This window comes from Rana temporaria, chromosome 13 (genome assembly GCF_905171775.1).
Source record: "Rana temporaria chromosome 13, aRanTem1.1, whole genome shotgun sequence".
In the NCBI taxonomy this organism is placed as follows: Eukaryota; Metazoa; Chordata; class Amphibia; order Anura; family Ranidae; genus Rana; species Rana temporaria.
In genome coordinates, this window is record NC_053501.1 from 113,260,649 (window position 1) to 113,278,157 (window position 17,509).

Here is a 17,509-nt window from a genome sequence, read left to right on the forward strand (position 1 = left end):
CTGGAACAACCAGAGTTGCTGTCCTGTCCCGGCTATTCACAGCGCTGGTCTCTGTCTCCATGGCAGCGGCGGCAGCACATTGGAACCCAGTGTTGGTTACTTTATACCTGCCAGGAAGCCCACACTGCACAGCGCTAATCACAGGCAGTGAGAGATTTCCCAATCCACAGCTGCACAGATCAGGAAATGTCTCACTGGCTGTGATTAGCAATGTGCAGTGTGGGCTTCCTGGCAGACTGTGGCATGTGGAATTTTCAACATGCCCAGCCCATCTCTATTGGTTGTAGACAGTTGAGCTCCCTGCAAGTTGCTTAGCATTAGTGGACCCTTCTCTGACATGATGATCGGGATGCAATCCAGGTGATGCTCCTAGTCAAATCTTAGTTTTAAATATCAATGATTTTATTGATCAAAGCCCACACTTTACAGGCATAGAGCCCACATGGCTGCTGAACATACGGTTGATTATATATATATATATGTGGTTGTACTCTTGATGCTAATAAATACTGTGTTTTTTAGATCTGACTGGGAGCACCACCTGGATCACATCCCGATCAGCATGTCAACAGAGAAGGTTATACAGCATTACTGCTGCTAGGTGACCAGCTAGGGGCTTGGCTCTCCACAACCAATAGTGCCAGCCTTCCCCTGCATGCACCCATAATGTCACCAGCACTAGGTCCTAATTGACTGCGCCCCTGCCAAGGAAACAGATGCCAGACCAGTGCTGTCAATAGCAGGGACAGGACAGCTGGGGATCCCCACAGTGGCAGAACACCAGGGCCCGGTGGCAAGACAACCTTTGCAACCCTGATAGTTCTCCCACTGCTTTGGACCCTTATATTTTCTTGGTGTGCTGGTGACATATATCTCTTATTTTCTGCCACCCTGGGGGGCCCCAGTATAGTAAGAAGGGAGCTCACTGCAGAACATGTGAAAGGGCCCGTTGTGGGATCGTAGTAAAGGGCCCCAGGATATATATATATATATATATATATATATATATAAATTTCATTTTATAGTTGGCCCCCTACTTTTGTCCCTGTCCCCCCATGTGCCCCCCTAAATATGAAAGCTGGAGACGCTACTGCTCCACGCTATAAAAACAGCAGGATCCTGGAAACCGAATAAGCCAGTGGACGCCACTGATTCTCCTCACACATAGAGATGTAGGCCTTTCATATGCGATGATAAATCTTCAGAGAAGATGACTTCCGTGCCCTCAGCATGTTGGAAATTATTGAATCGATAGGCCTTGGTCCCTTAGCACCTGACTTTTAACAGCCATGCCGTTAAAGCCAGCAACTGTAAAGCAGGATGAAGTATAAGGCCTTGTGACAGAAGGTCCTCTCGCATCGGCAGTCGCCAAGGAACAGCCACCACCAGGCGTACCAAGGACGCTGAGGCCAATCTGGGGCAATTAGAATCATCGGAATCCCCTCTGTCTCCGTTCTGCAAAGCAGACGAAGAAGAAGTTTTATCTGTGGGAAGGCATTAATTACCTGATACTGTCCCCACTGAGCCACTAACGCGTCTGTCGCGTCCGCCCAGGGATCCTTGGACCTGGCCACAAACCTCAATACTTTCCGATTGAGTCAAGAAGCCAGGAGATCCACGTCTGGCGTGCCCCATCTCAGGCAAAGTAGCCGAAACACATCCGGGTGTAGCGACCATTCCCCTTGGTCCAGCATCTGGCAACTTAGTCCGCTTGCCATTTATCTACGCCCGGAATGTATACGGCCGATAGAGCCGGCACGCTCCGCTCTGCCCACTGCAGGATGTGAGTGACCTCCAATTCTGCAGCTGAGCTTCTTGTTCCTCCTTGATGGTTGACATACACCACCGCTGTTGCGTTGTCCGACTGGATCCTGACAGGACGCCCCTGCAGCCTCTGTGACCATGTGGAGAGGCACAGCTGGATCTCCCAAAATTCCAGCACATTGATCAGCAGGCGGGATTCTTACAGTGTCCAGCAACCCTGTGTCGACTGTACGCCCCAAACTCCCCCCAACCGGTCAGGCTGGCGTCGTCGTGATCACTGTCCATTGAAAGGGGAGGAACGACTTCCCGGACTGAAGGGCCGGAGACACCAGATCAGGGAATCCCTGACAAGCTGACACTGCAGGAACAATGGAGACTTGTCCCATTTTGACAGGATCTCCCTTTGCAAGACTCGAGTGTGGAGTTCAGCATTTGGTACCGCCTCGAAGGTGTCTACCATGAGACCCGGGACTCGCATGCCAAAGCTGTGTTTTTTTATTTTTTTGACACTTTTTTTTAGTGACTGATTCACTCATTCACATAGGAGGGGACCAGGATCTGGAGGCACCCTTGTTAAAGGGGGCTTTCAGATTCAAATAATCCAAGTGGCTGAAAGGGGTAGGCCGCCTCATAAATATGCATGGGTCCTGCCAGCAAGGACAGTCGGGTGAAAGATGGAGAAGGACTACTGAGGAAGCTATTGGTGGCCTTTGAGGGTGCCTCCTAGGTCCTGGAGGGACTCTCTACAACACACAGAGAAATTCTTCCTGGAGGCATGGGAGCAAGGAGAGGACAGTGGGAGCAGGTCAGTGTGTCCAGCTGGTCTCCAGAGAAGTCAGCCAGGTAGGCAGTGCTGGGATTAGTAGCCACATGAGTGATCAAGCTGGCCACTGTAATTTTTCTACACACTTAAAAGGGCCTTGGGTTCAAAATCTGACTGAGTACCTTGTCAGATCTACAACAGTGAGCCAGCTGGAATTCTGCAAGCAAGTGTGCTGAAGGAAGTGAGCAGTGTATAAAAACTGTGTATAGGAGAGAATGTGCAGAGAGCTCCCCCACTCTAAAGCACTCCCCCATGTTGAAGGCATGTGGCCTGGTATGGTTCAGGATGGGGGGAGCCCGCTCCCCCCCTTTTCTGGCCTGCCAGGCTGCATGCTCAGATAAGGATCTGAGATGGATTTTGGGGGGGACCCATGCCATTTTTTTTGGCATAAAATCCATAACAGACTTTAAGGGCCTGGTATGGATTGGGGGGGAGGGGGTCCACACCATTTTTTTTTCTATTGCCAGTGTTCTATCAGAATACCGCTACCCATCAGAATAGGTCACGGAAGTGACGTTCTGTCACTACACCGCAACGGGGATCTTGGTACACCCCGCACTTGGTTGCAGTAAGCCTGCAGTCAGAAGGCGGCATCGGACATCTTTTTACACCCAGCCAAGTCTTGCATTTCACACTTATTTTTACAAGTAAACTGAGCTTATATAGTGAAATACAGTGTTTCTAAATCTGTGACATTGTTTTGATGTTAAGTTTTAAAAGCAGCAGCAAGCCTGCTGATCTCACAGGTTTGCTAATGTGACAGAACACAGCTGCTGTCAGGGGTCAGGGGTCAGGGGTGTCAGGAGTCAGGGGTGTAGCAAGATGGCCGTCGCAGTGTAGTGACGGAACGTTACTTCCGTTACCTATTCTGATGGGTAGCGGTATTCTTATAGAACACAGGCAATTTTTTTTCCATTCAGTTGTCTGCAGGTAAGCCCACTGACTGTTGATGAGTTATCCGTTGTTAAGGGCGTGGGGAGCGGCTTCCTGGCCCGCTCCTTAACAACCTGCAGCTATTCAGCGAATACCCGAACCGGTGTTTGGCTGGAACAGTGAGCCCACCTCTGGTGATAAGATCCAAGAATAATTAGACAACAGTCAGGAATTGGCCTTTTTAAAGAGCTTAAAGGTTGTCAGTTTAGATTACATTATTGTACATTTATTTTACTTATGTAGTGTGATCATAAAACTGTCCCAGAATATTATTGTCTCAGTCAGTCCTGTTGTACTCACTGTAATTCCTCTATTTGGCTTGTTGTCAGAGCTTCTATCAGATCCCTGAAATGAGGACCCTCCAGATTGTTCACAGACAGGATCAGTGTCCTTAGTGTCTGGTTATTTCTTATTCCAGATGCCAGGTGGGGGGAGGAACTGTCTGTCAGGTCATTATAAGACAATCTGTAGAAGAAGAGAAGAATGTTACTAGAAGAAAATTAATTTCTCCCCCAGGAATGAATGGAACTATTCTCTACATGAACGGAACTAGTTTCTCTTCATTGGAATCATTTATATTAGATCACGTTATATAACTAAATAGATGTAGCACACCCCTCGTAAGAGCTGCAGAAGTTAGAATTCATTAAGTAAACAAGTAAATGCGCAAAAAAAACTGGAGCAGTAGCTATCCACAGTGCAAAGTAATAATTAGTTAATTAGTTAATTAGTTTAATTAGTGACTAGCACACATTTATGTTTTTATGACATAGCGCCCCCCTATCACTCACCACTCACTTAGATAGGAGGTATACACTCCATCCAACAGGGGAGCAGCTTAGAAGTAAATACACAATTTATTATTGTTTATTTGTTTAAATACCATGGGTTGTTAATTTTACAACACGTATAAAAAGTGTTGGCGTGAAAATCACACCTTTTACCAATATTGCAGTGTCAGAGATTATTATCTTCTGAACTATACAATTTTTCACGCAGCTATGGATGTGTTCAATTTTATGAAAGATCGACATATCAATCAAGAAGAAGTTTTTCAGCAGGCCCCTAGTCCCAATATAGATCTTGAAAGGGGTTTCAAACAATTACAATTTGATATGGAAAAACAGATAAGATTATGGTGGGACATTGCGTCTTTCGAAATGTATATAGGTAAAAACCTTACACCTAGGAGATTAAGATGGAATGTCAGTCCAAATGATGGGATTGAAGATTTACAACTATTGGATGAATGGTACCAGTTCTTTAATGCCTGCGAACAAAAACTCATGCAACTGATGGTTAGAAGGTGCAGAGCAAAAAAAAGATTGCAGATTTAAAAGAAAGAATGGAACAGTTTAAAATCCACAGTGAGTATACAGAAAAAAGCAAAACTTCTACAAATCCATCTAATTAAATATGATGGAGAAATAAAAAGTAAAAAGTAAAAAAAAAAGTAAAAGTAAAAAAAATATCAGAGACATCAAAGACTTTGAAGATAATAAAGAATACAAATGGCAGGACACTCGTATAACAGCCACCTCCCCCGATTCATCTCCAGTACCCCAATTAAGAGTAATAAATCAGCCGCCAAACCTCAACCTAATCAATCAAAACCCAATTCTCAGCCATACTATCCCTATCCATATCCACAACCATACTCAGTGGACACCTACCATCAGTATGCCACACCAGATCCGCGACATATGGAAAATAGCTACCATGAGTCCAATCATCAATACTATCCACCTAGACCTACTAGAGGGGGTTCTAGGGGAAATTTTTAGAGGGAGACCAGCTCCCTATCAAAATCAATATATGGGGGGGAATGGAGGGGATGGAAAGAGCCGTATCGCATCCCTCCCAGGTCCCCCCAGCCCCCAAAGGAGCATACAGAAAGAGAGGTAGACGAGGAAGAGGCAGAACGAAAAAGAAAGAGTCAACTAAGTGAAGAAATTTTCTACCTGGCAGGGGTAGAATTTTCAGGTCAAGAACTTGAGGTACAACAAAAAGGGTTAAAATTCGCACCAGACAAAAACATCGATAAGTTTGAAGTATTCATTGATATCGAAAAGTATATTAGAAAACTTAACATTAAAAAACATTTTGCAGGAAAAATCACCAATATTGGGGAAACCAGTCAGAATCCCATATATCAACACAGTGGGCTCAAAAATAATTCAACATTTAATCCCAAAAAAGGTATGAACCATCATATAGAAGTGTTCAAAACCATGGTACAGGATGAGGTTAGGGATATGGAGATATCCCAACATACATCCAGCCGACACATTTGGCAAGGGATAAAATCTCTAGAAGATAATAAACAAATAGTCATTAGACCAGCCGACAAAGGCGGAGGATTAGTTATTCTAACCAAAGCATATTACTATTTGGAAATGCAGAGGCTATTAGAAGACACATCCACATATCAACCAATAAATGGAAACCGCACAACACAGTTAAAAAAACAACTCCTTGATTTGATAAATGAAGGATTGTCTCAGCGAATTTTGAACCAAAAAGAAGCTGATTATTTAATGATTCATGCCCCAAAAGTACCAGTTATGTACATAGTACCCCAAATCCACAAAAACAAAGAATGCCTCCGGGACGGCCTATAATCAGCGGTATTGAATCCCTTTTTTCACGGGTGGGTGAATATCTGGATAGTTATTTTAAATTATTATTATCCATTAAGTCCCTCCTATCTGAACGATAGCAGAGATCTTATAGCAGCACTACAGAATATTTCAGCCACAGAAATCACAATTTTGGTAACAGTAGATATCGAATCTCTGTATACAAACATCAGACATGCAGATGCACTTGAAGCATTAAAATGGGCCCTTACTAAACAATGCTCAATCAAAAAAAACAAATAAAATATTTGATCAAAGGCCTTCAATTGGCCATGAGCAATAACTTTTTCTGGGCCAACAATCAGTATTATAACCAAACGGGTGGTGTAGCCATGGGAGCTAGGTACGCCCCCGGTGTGGCAAATGTAGTCCTAAATAAATGGGAACATGAAAGTGTGTTTGACAACAAAAATCAATCTCTGTGTTTCTATCGAAGATACATAGATGATGTGATACTATTCTGGGAAGGCACAGCAACCAGTTTGGAAACATTCTTGGTTCATATGAACGCACATAAATATGGCCTGAAGTTTACAGCCGATACTAGCCTGAGGGCAGTCAACTATCTAGATCTCACTATCAGCAAAAAGGAACAATGATTTAAATATAAGCCTCTTAGTGTAAATAATAGAAAAAAAGTAATAGTACCATCATCCTAGAAGTCTAGAATAGGGCTTCCGGGTAGTGAATCCCGTGGGAGTGGGTGTTCCTATGCACAGGCTAAGTGATTGACGTATGACAAAAGTTTCCCCTCGGTGCATACGGCCGCGTCACGAGTTGCCGATTTCCGTGGGATTCACTACCCGGAACCTGGGGGGAAACCTGGGGGGAAAATAACGAAAAAAACGGTACGGGAAAAAAAATAAAGATCAGCATACTGTCAATGTCAGAATTGGGCTCAATGTAATGTTAGAATTTTTTTTTAGGGTGAACCCCCGCTTTAAGTAGTTTGTCACCATTGCATGAGCTTGCACAGTTTTAAAGCGTGACATGTTTAGTATCTATTTACTAGGCGTAACATTATGTTTTATATTTTACCAAACAATTGATTATTATATTGTGTTTTTGTGCATTCATAAAAAACATGTATTTTTTCAAAAAAATTCGCTTGAAAAACTGCTGTGCAAATACCATGCGACATAAAATAAATTGCAAAGCCCACCATTTTATTCTCTATGGCCTCTGTTTTAAAAAAAATATAATGTTTGGGGGTTCTAAGTAAATTTCTAGCAGAAAATATGGATTTTTACTTGTAAACAAAAATTTTCAGAAAAGGCCCGGTATTCAAGTGGTTTAAGTAAATGGGGCTGCCCCATATCCACCCACAACTATGTTGTGCAATACATAAGGTAGCAAGGTGATAGTAGGGGCTTTTAGGCGATACAACAGGTGGTGTAGAGGTGACATACAATGCTGTGAAAAAGTATTTGCCCCCTTTCTGATTTTATTTTTTTTGCATATTTGTCACACTTAAATGACTCAGATCATCAAACAAATTTTATTATTACACAAAGATAACCTGAGTAAACACAAAATGCAGTTTTTAAATGATAGTTTCATTTATTAAGGAAAACAAACTGTCTAAACCTACCTGGTTTTATGTGATAAAGTAATTGACCCCTAAACCTAATAACTGGTTGTGCCACGCTTTGGCGACAACAACTGCAATCAAGCTTTTGCGATAACTGGCAGTGAGTCTTTCACATTGCTGTGGAGAAATTTTGGCCCCACTCTTCTTTGCAGAATTGTTTTAATTCAGCCACATTGGAGGGTTTTCCAGCATGAAATGGCTGTGTATGGTCATGACACAGCATCTCAATTGGATTTAAGTCCGGGCTTTGACTAGGCCACTCCAAAACCAAAATTTTGCTTTGTTTGAACCATTTGGAGGTGGACTTGCTGTTATGTTTTCGGATCATTGTCCTGCTGCATAACCCAAGTGCACTTGAGCTTGAGGTCACGAACTGATGATCGGACATTCTCCTTTAGGATTTTCTGGTAGAGCTCAGAATTCATGGTTCTATCAATCATGTTAAGTTATCCAGGTCCTGAAGCTGCAACACAGTCCCAGACCATCACACTACCACCACCATGTCTCACTGTTGGTATGATGTTTTTGTTATGAAATGCTGTATTCGTTTTATGACAGATGTAAGGGGACGCACACCTTTCAAAAAATTCAATTTTTGTCTCATCAGTCCACAGAATATTTGCCTAAAAGTCTTAGGGAAAATCAAGATGTTTTTTGGTAAATGTGAGATGAGCCTTTGTGTCATTTTTGGTCAACAGTGGTTTTGGCCTTGGAACTCTCCCATGGATGCCATTTTTGCCAAGTCTCTTTCCTGGTGCCTCCATGGCAGCATACCAATGGTCATGGCTCCGCCCCCGACCGACCCACAGGACCTATTAACTCTCTAATAAAAGGAGTAATCCCCCCCCAGTTAGGCATTCTTTTTTCTGTCCTCATCCCCGCAGGATCACGCGTCAGCCCTACCTCACCGTCTTATGGTGTACCGTTGCAGGTTCATGCTCTCCTGCAGGATGGAGTCCTATCGCTTGGGTTGCTAAAGGCACCAGATAAGTATAGGAGCCCTTTTTTCTGTGGATCTTTTTTTGGCAAATACACACACTTGTAACCTCCAGGAGCTTCCCCTCTCCTCGTTAGGTGCACAGGCTGACTGTCCTAAACATTCTACATTTCCCCAGTACAAGTCACATCATTGTGCAGGAGCGCAGCCTCATCTGAGGTACTTTACCTGACCCCCGCCACCCCAGCCTCCGCTCGTCGCTCGGTATGGCGGGGAGAGGAGAAGCGGGTCAGCTGTTTCCCCTGCTTGCGGCTCCACATGCTGTCGGCGCTTCGCGCGCGTCACGGAGCTCAGCCTCGTCATCTTGGTGGGCGGGGCCTCAGTCGGCGCGGCGGCGCATGCGCAGTACGGCGCGGGCGGCCATCTTGGTGCTCTCATCTACTTAAGGCAGCCTGTTGCCTCACTTGAGGACAGGCTGTCTTGAGGGAAGCATCTCTGATCTCCACCTCTCCTGCTCTGACCATGGATCCCTGTCAGGGTAAGGCTCATTTTCTTTATCATCAGAGGAATAATGCTTGTTTTAAAAAAAAAAAAAAAAAGATAAGGAAAATAAACTGTTGCTGGTTTTCCTTTTAGTTTACTGGGAGAACTATCTTTTCTTTTAAGTGGATTACTATGCTTATGTGTTTGGGTATGGATATATATATATATATGTATATGTATATGTATATATATGTGTGTATATATATATATGTGTGTGTATAGATTTGGTGCATGCGTGCATGTGTATGTATATATATATATATATATATGTATATTCTCCCGCTGATCTTGTGTATAGATGTATAGCTTCATTTTTAGTTTAAAAAAAAAAAAAAAAAAAAGGGAAAAAAATAGTAATTTCTGAAATAAATCTACCCCTAGCTGCCCTGGACATAGTCATGCCGCTACAAAAAGATCCTCAACATTCCACTAGGTAAGGGCTGCAACAGCAGGTAAGCTTTTTTAAATAAAAGAGCACTACAACAGGTGGGAGTCAAATTAGCATCCTATATTGTTTTGTCTTCCCAGCCGGCAACGAGACTCTTCTCGCAGATCTTCCCAAGACAGAGGCTCAAGGAGCCATAGAAGCTCGGGACACTCAGGCCACAATTCCAGTAGTCACCAGAGTTCCTCCCACCACGCGTCCTCCAGACCTAAGAGGGACGATTGTTGGGTGTGTGGCAGAAAAGCCCTTCCTGGGAAATTAGCCTGTGGCCAGTGCTTTCTGGAAGCCACAGCAGAAAGACAAGGTTCCTCTAGTTCCATTAAAGATCTAATCAAGGAGTCTATCAGGGAATTGGCCACAGTACAGAGCACTCCCGCCTCCCCTCCCGCTGATCAGGAGGTCGCAGGGACATCTACCTCTCACCCTGAGGGAAGTATCTCAGAGGATGAGTCAATCCTGAATGAAGAAGAGCCTTCAACCTTTGACTTTGGCCTGGTTGAGCCCTTTGTGGTAGCAGTCAAGGACGCTATTCAATGGGAGGAAGACCCTGAACCTCCTTCCAAAACAAAAAAGTACTTCCCGCATTTGACTAAAAAAGTTTCCAACTTTCCCCTAATGGAAGAGAATAAGGGGGTTATCGTAGGAGAATGGCAAAAGGTAGACAAGAGGCCGGTCGCCTTTAACCGTCTTCAGAAATTATACCCATTAGCCGAATCGGATGCAAAACTTTTTGACTCTATCCCTTCTGTAGACGCTTCAGTTATGAGGCTAGCAAAAAATACGACCTTGCCATTAGAAGACGCAGTCTCCTTCAAGGATACCTTAGATCGAAGGATCGACACGGACCTCAAGAGGATTTACCAGGCGACCGGAGGGGCTTGCAAACCGGCAGTAGCCTTATCTTCTATTTCTAGAGCTACCAAAGTATGGGCGGATAACATTGAGACAGCCCTCAGGGCTGGCATAGACTCCGAAGAAATTATAAAGGCCTTGGATGAGCTGAAACTGGCCTCAGATTTTATGGCAGAGGCGGCCATAGACGTCCTGAGGTGTTCATCTAGAGCCATGCTGTATTCTATTACCGCCAGAAGGGCCCTGTGGCTGAAACCGTGGGCGGCAGACGCATCATCTAAACAATCATGGTGCCGCATCCCGTACGACGGGAAGGCGCTGTTCGGAGAGAAAATGGACTCCGCAATCACCAGAGTCACGGGGGGAAAGAGTGGTCTGATCCCTCAAGACAGAAGCAGAAGAAAGAGGTTTGCTCCTAGGCCAGCGGCTCAACAGAGGGGAAGGGACTCAAGATTTTACCGCCCAGGTAGAGAATAAAGAAGGGGCTGGAAGGGCTCACAAGCTTCCTTCCTCAAGCTGGGAAAGCCAAAACCCGCTACCTCAGTTGGGGATAACCAGAAGTCTTTTTGACTCCCCTACCGCCCAGACCAGCGTAGTGGGAGCAAGGCTAAGATCCTATGCGCAGATCTGGGTGGAAGGCTGCACAGACCAATGGGTAGTGTCCACTATTCTCCAAGGTCATTTTTGGAGATTCAAGACACGTCCTCCACCATTTTCTTTTCAAAACACCAAAATCCCGGCCTCCAAGGAGAAAAGGGAAATATTACTTCAATACATTCAGATGCTCCTGCAGCAAAAGGCAGTTCTACCGGTTCCGGAGTCAGAGATAGACTCGGGATTTTACTCTCCAGTCTTTCTAGTGCCCAAAAAGACGGGAGGGTGGAGACCCGTGTTGGATCTAAAGAGACTGAACAAGTACATTCGTTTAGAACACTTCAAGATGGAGTCCCTAAACACAGTGATTCTATTAGTCCAGCCGGGGGACTGGATGGCCTCCATAGATCTTCAGGATGCATACTTCCACATCCCCATCCACAGCCAGTTCCAACATTTCTTACGTTTCAAAGTGGGCAATCTACATCTACAATTCCAGTGCCTCCCCTTTGGAATCTCGTCAGCACCCAGAACCTTTTCAAAAGTCTTGGGAGCCATCCTGGCCCCCCTCCGGGAAAGGGGGATAAGAGTATTGCACTATCTAGACGATATACTGGTTCTGTCGCAACACAAGAGTACCCTGGAAGAACACACTCAAACAGTGTTAAACACCTTAACCAGGTTCGGTTGGCTGATCAACTTCACAAAAAGCCAGCTAGCGCCAACACAAAGAATGGTGTACTTGGGAGCCTTATTCAGCACCCCGGAGAGAGCAGTCTCTCTTCCTCCAGAGAAAATACCAGCATTAATCCAGAAGGTGAAGAGGGCGTTAGAATCCCACAGCATGTCGGCGTCAGATTGCTTGAGCCTCACAGGCTCCCTCGCGTCGTGCATCCCAATGATAAAGTGGGCCAGATGGCACCTGCGGGACTTCCAACTGGGTTTCCTGGCACAATGGGGGAAAGTACACCTCAGGCAGAGGATAATTATTACCTCTTCTATGAAGTCCGGCCTCTGGTGGTGGACAAGGCCATCCAATCTATTAGTACCTCGGTCCCTAGGGCCGATTGCCTGGACTGTTCTTACCTCAGATGCCAGTCAGCTCGGTTGGGGAGCTCACTCCCAAGGCAAATTAGTTCAAGGGAAGTGGCCGTTCAGTGCGGAGGGCGTGATCTCCAACGTCCTGGAGCTCAGGGCCGCCTGGATGGCGCTCCTACATTTAGCTCCTCTACTCAGAGGGAAATCAATCCTCCTCCAAATGGACAACAGAGCAGCAGTGGCCTATGTCCAGAACCAGGGTGGGACACACAGCAGATCACTATTCAGCGAGGTGACCCCAATAATTTCCTGGGCAGAGAAGAACCTATGCAACCTGAGGGCATCCTATATTCCGGGTCCCGAAAACCAGCTAGCCGACCACCTATCGAGGTCGTTTGTGAGCAACAACGAGTGGTCGCTAGACCAAGAAGTCTTCAATGCAGTATGCCGGCAGTGGGGGACTCCCCAAATAGATCTTTTTGCCTCACCCCTCAACGCGAAAACCCCCACGATTCTTCTCGAGGGGCCCATGTCCGACTTCGGCAGGGGTGGACGCCCTGATACAGCCATGGTCTTTCCGGTTGGGGTACGCCTTTCCCCCAACACCCTTAATACTACGCTTTCTCCAACGGCTGACAAAGGAGGATGTCACCATCTTAGCGATAATTCCATACTGGCCGAAGAGACCCTGGTTCCCACTCTTGGTCAGTCTGGCACTGGGCAATCCGCTTCCTCTACCTCACAAGAGCGGCCTGCTGTCACAAGGAACTTTTCTTCACCCACGCCCAGAAATCCTGAGTTTGAGGGCCTGGAGATTGAACGGAGGAGGCTGGGCAGCTTAGGGTGTTCTCAGGAGGTGATTCCAACTCTCCTACAGGCAAGGAAGTCTTCCACAAATGCCACTTATTACAGGATATGGAAGAGGTTTATAGCTCTGGCGGATTCCAACCAATTCAACCCTCTAGTTCCCGGGATCCATAATGTACTGCTGTTTCTTCAATCAGGTCTGGACCTGGGTCTGGGCCACAGCACACTAAAGGTCCAGGTATCTGCCATCTCAGCCTTAACGGATACCAGATGGGCCCATGACCCTCTAGTCGATCGTTTCCTGAAGGCGGTCCTAAGATTACGCCCCCCTAGGAAAACGCTATATCCCAAGTGGGATCTTACTGTAGTCTTAGAGGCGTTGGCACGTCCACCCTTCGCCCCTACAGAGGAATGCTCACTGGAAGACATCACTTGGAAGACGGCCTTTCTAATTGCTGTGACGTCGGGTCGCAGAATATCGGAGATCCAAGCTCTCGGTGCTCAGGAACCCTATATCACATTCTTCCCAGACAGGGTGGTTTTGCAGCCTATTCATCAATTCATTCCCAAGGTCCCCTCGGCCTTTCATCTTAATCAGGAATGGGTCCTTCCAGCATTTGAAGAAGATCAAAACTCCTCGAACTTACACGAGCTAGATGTGGCCAGGTCCTTAAAACATTACCTAAAACTCACACAGGGGTTCCGGAAGGGCCAACGACTCTTTATCATCCCCAGAGGGGCAAGGAAAGGAGAAGCGGCCTCCAAAACAACAGTAGCTAACTGGATTGTGAAACTTATTCAAAACACCTATAGGGCTAGTGGTCTCCCTATTCCCAAAGCGGTGAACGCCCACTCAACGAGAGGAATCGCATCATCTTGGGCAGCCTTGGCTCGGGTCTCTCCGGAAACGATCTGCAAGGCGGCAAGCTGGTCCTCCTTCAGCACATTTATGGCTCACTATAGCCTAGATCCGGCAGCTCTCACCTCCCGCGATTTTGGGAGAAAAGTGCTACAGCAATCTGTTCTGTAATTCATTAAAATATATTTTGAGCAGTACCCTCCCTGTAAGCGAGTTATTTGACCATTGGTATGCTGCCATGGAGGCACCAGGAAAACGGAAAATTGAATACTTACCTTTCCGTAATTTTCCTTTCCTGGTGCCTACCCATGGCAGCATACACCCTCCCTTGTTGACTTGCTCTTTGGGTCTGAGGTCTAGTTACTAAGAATGCCTAACTGGGGGGGGATTACTCCTTTTATTAGAGAGTTAATAGGTCCTGTGGGTCGGTCGGGGGCGGAGCCATGACCATTGGTATGCTGCCATGGGTAGGCACCAGGAAAGGAAAATTACGGAAAGGTAAGTATTCAATTTTCCGTTTTCTTATGCCGCGTACACACGATAATTTTTCGGCATGAAAAAAACTCAGTTTTTCAAAAATTTCATTTAAAATCATCGTGTGTGGGCTACACATAATTTTTCAGGTTCTGAAAAACGACAAAAAATAAATTCGAACATGCTGCATTTTTTAACGTCGTTTTAAACTATGTCGTTTTTCAGGTTGTAAAAAAATTATCGTGTGTGGGCTAAAACGACGTAAAAAACCTGTGCATGCTCAGAAGCAAGTTATGAGACAGGAGCGCTCGTTTTGGTAAAACTACCGTTCATAATGGAGTAAGCACATTCATCACGCTGTAACAGACAGAAAAGCGCAAATCGTCTTTTACTAACACGGAATCAGCTAAAGCAGCCCCAAGGGTGGCGCCATCCGAATGGAACTTCCCTTTTATAGTGCCGTTGTACGTGTTGTACGTCACCGCGCTTTGCTAGATCATTTTTTTAAAACGATGGTGTGTGGGCAACGTTGTTTTAATGATGAAGTTGGGAAAACTTTGTTTTTTGGACATGCTTAAAAAACGTTTTTTTTTCATGCTGAAAAATGATCGTGTGTACGCGGCATTATTGTTGAAGCATGAACACTGATCTTACCTGAGGCAATTGAGTCCTGCAGTTCTTTAGATGTTCTGGGTTCTTGTATGACCTCATGGATGAGTCGTTGTCATGCTCTTGGAGTAATTTTTGTAGGCCGGCCACTCCTGGGAAGGTTCACCACTGTTCCAAGTTATCTCCATTTGTGGATAATGGCTCTCCCCGTAGTTCAATGGAGTTTCAAAGCCTTAGAAATGGCTTTGAAACCCTTTCTAGACCGATACATGTTAATTATTTAGTTTCTAATCTGTTCTTGAATTTTTTTAGATTGTGGCATGATGTGTGTTTTTTTTTGATCTTTTAGAGTGCTTCACTTTGTTAGACAGCTTCTGTTTATGTGATTTCTTGTTTCAACAGTTCTGGCAGTAATCAGGCCTGGGTGTGACAAGTGAAATTTAACTAATCTTTCTAAAAAATTGTGGTTAATCATAGGTCATTCATGATTTAGCATGGAAGGGGGCAATTGCTTTTTCACATAGGGCCAGGCAGGTTTGAACATTTTTTTTACCTTATTAAATGAAATAATAATTTAAAAACTGAATCTTGGATTTACTCGGGTTATCTTTCTGTAACATTAAAATGTGTTTGATGATCTGAATCATTTAAGTGTGAGAAATATGCACAAAAAAAGAAAAAAAATCAAGAAGGGGGCAAATACTTTTTTCACAGCACTGTATTGCTTCTTCACTGCTTGTCAAACACCTGAAAAGTTATCCATCACTGATTGCTCTTCAGAGGCTCACTGAAGTATAAACCCATCCTTTCAGTGTGGTTGCTGCATTGTTTGGTCCTCTTTTCTTCAAAGTGCACTCTAGGATCTATCTGCTATTTTTATATACTGTGGAAATATCAGATACAGTAGATTCTACAACACACTAGTTATCAGACTATATAGTATATTGTATAATAATAAGGTTTTAGGGGGAAAAGGCTAATAACAGAGTGTGATAAGATCCAAGAATTAGACAAAATATAAAATTGTCCCAATATATTATTGTCTCAGTCAGTCCTGTTATACTCACTTTAATACCTCTATCCGGCTTGTTGTCAGAGCTTCCATCAGATCCCTGAAATGAGGACCCCCAAGATTGTTCTTAGACAAGTCCAGTGTCCTCAGTGTCTGATTATTTCTTATTCCAGATGACAGGTGGGGGCAGGAACTGTCTGTCAGGTCATTATAATACAATCTGTAGAAGAAGAGAAGACTGTTACCAGAAGAAAATGAATTTCTCCCCCAGGAATGAATGGAAGTATTCTCTACATGAATGGAACTCATTTCTCTTTATTGGAATCATTTATATTTGATCACTTTATAAAACTCTGTCAACTAGAGTGTTATAAGATTTTTTTTATAATTGAGTAGACCACCCAATATTGTCATCCATGTGTAGAGACGGTGATATCTCCATACACAGGATGAGCACAAAATACCAACTCGTATTGTGCTATAATCTCCTTGTGTATGGAGCATGAATGATGTGTTAGGGAGGAGGACAACACTGGAACTGGCTGGAGCATAGAATCAGGTAAGTAAAAAAGGGCTAAACCCCCTTCCCCCTCCTCTCCCACACTGCAAGAGTTGACTTCTGTACTTTCTTGGAGTTGGGCTGGGATAAGAAATCACATCCTTTGCTGTGTGTTATATTCTTGAACAGGTTAGGACTTAGTGGGATAAGAAATCCCTGGCAACAGGCACATACAAGTGGTATAACTAGATTTTGTGTGGGCAGATTTTCCTGCTCACAATCTGGTGCCCCCTCCAACCCCTTGTACCGCCCCTGCTTGCAGTCATCCATTGCCCAGCCTGAGCCAGTGGGTCACTCACCTCTGCCTGCCTCTGAAGACTACAAGCCCCAGAATGCAGCGTGGGAACAACACAGACAATCGACAGGTAAGTGGGACCCTGACTCGAGTATAAGCCAATGGGCCTTTTTTAGCATAAAACAAGTGCTGAAAAACTCTGCTTATACTCGAGTATATACGTTTACCCTCAAAGAAAAGGACAGCAAAGAAGAATACCAAGCCTGCAAAACCCCCAGCCCCGACATCGAGCAAAATAAGGAGATTATTTCAGCTATCACAGCTGGCCTCACTGGAGCTGAAGATGGCGGCTGCACGTGACGACAGAGTGGGGAACCAGACCCAAAGCAGCTCACTGGCCCCACACACAGTGGCATCGAGATCTGATGCATATCTTGGCATCCCTCCGGACTTCCACCCCGACCCTGGGGAACCATCGCAGCTCTTCTCACAGCCATACAGGGCAGACACGGAGCTACGATCCCTGATAAATGCACTCCCCACTAAGGCGGGCATTGTGGCTCTGATTGGGACAGTGGAGGCCACCCACTAAAAATACCTAAATGCTGTAAAATCTGAGGTAAAAGCACTCACCACTAGAATCACGACGGGGGAGTCCTCACTGTCCACCTTGGAGCAACGGGTCTTGACACTGGAAGTAATCCAAGAGTCACATGTGGAGGCCCTGGTTAATCAGCAGCTTCATCTCGAAGACATGGAGGACGGGAGCTGCAGGAACAATCGGCATTCCGGAGG

General features: G+C 45.0%; 1 protein-coding gene across 1 annotated transcript in view; it reads right to left on the minus strand.

The window, feature by feature from the left end:
- Positions 1-3,789: 3,789 nt before the first annotated feature.
- The window catches only part of LOC120920587 (NACHT, LRR and PYD domains-containing protein 3-like), a 223,805-nt gene continuing 210,085 nt past the window's right edge, over positions 3,790-17,509 (minus strand). Inside the window, exon 13 of the mRNA XM_040332737.1 lies at positions 3,790-3,985. Within this exon, the coding sequence (XP_040188671.1) occupies positions 3,817-3,985 (169 nt within the window). The 3' untranslated portion in view covers positions 3,790-3,816. The remainder of the gene's footprint in view (positions 3,986-17,509) is intronic.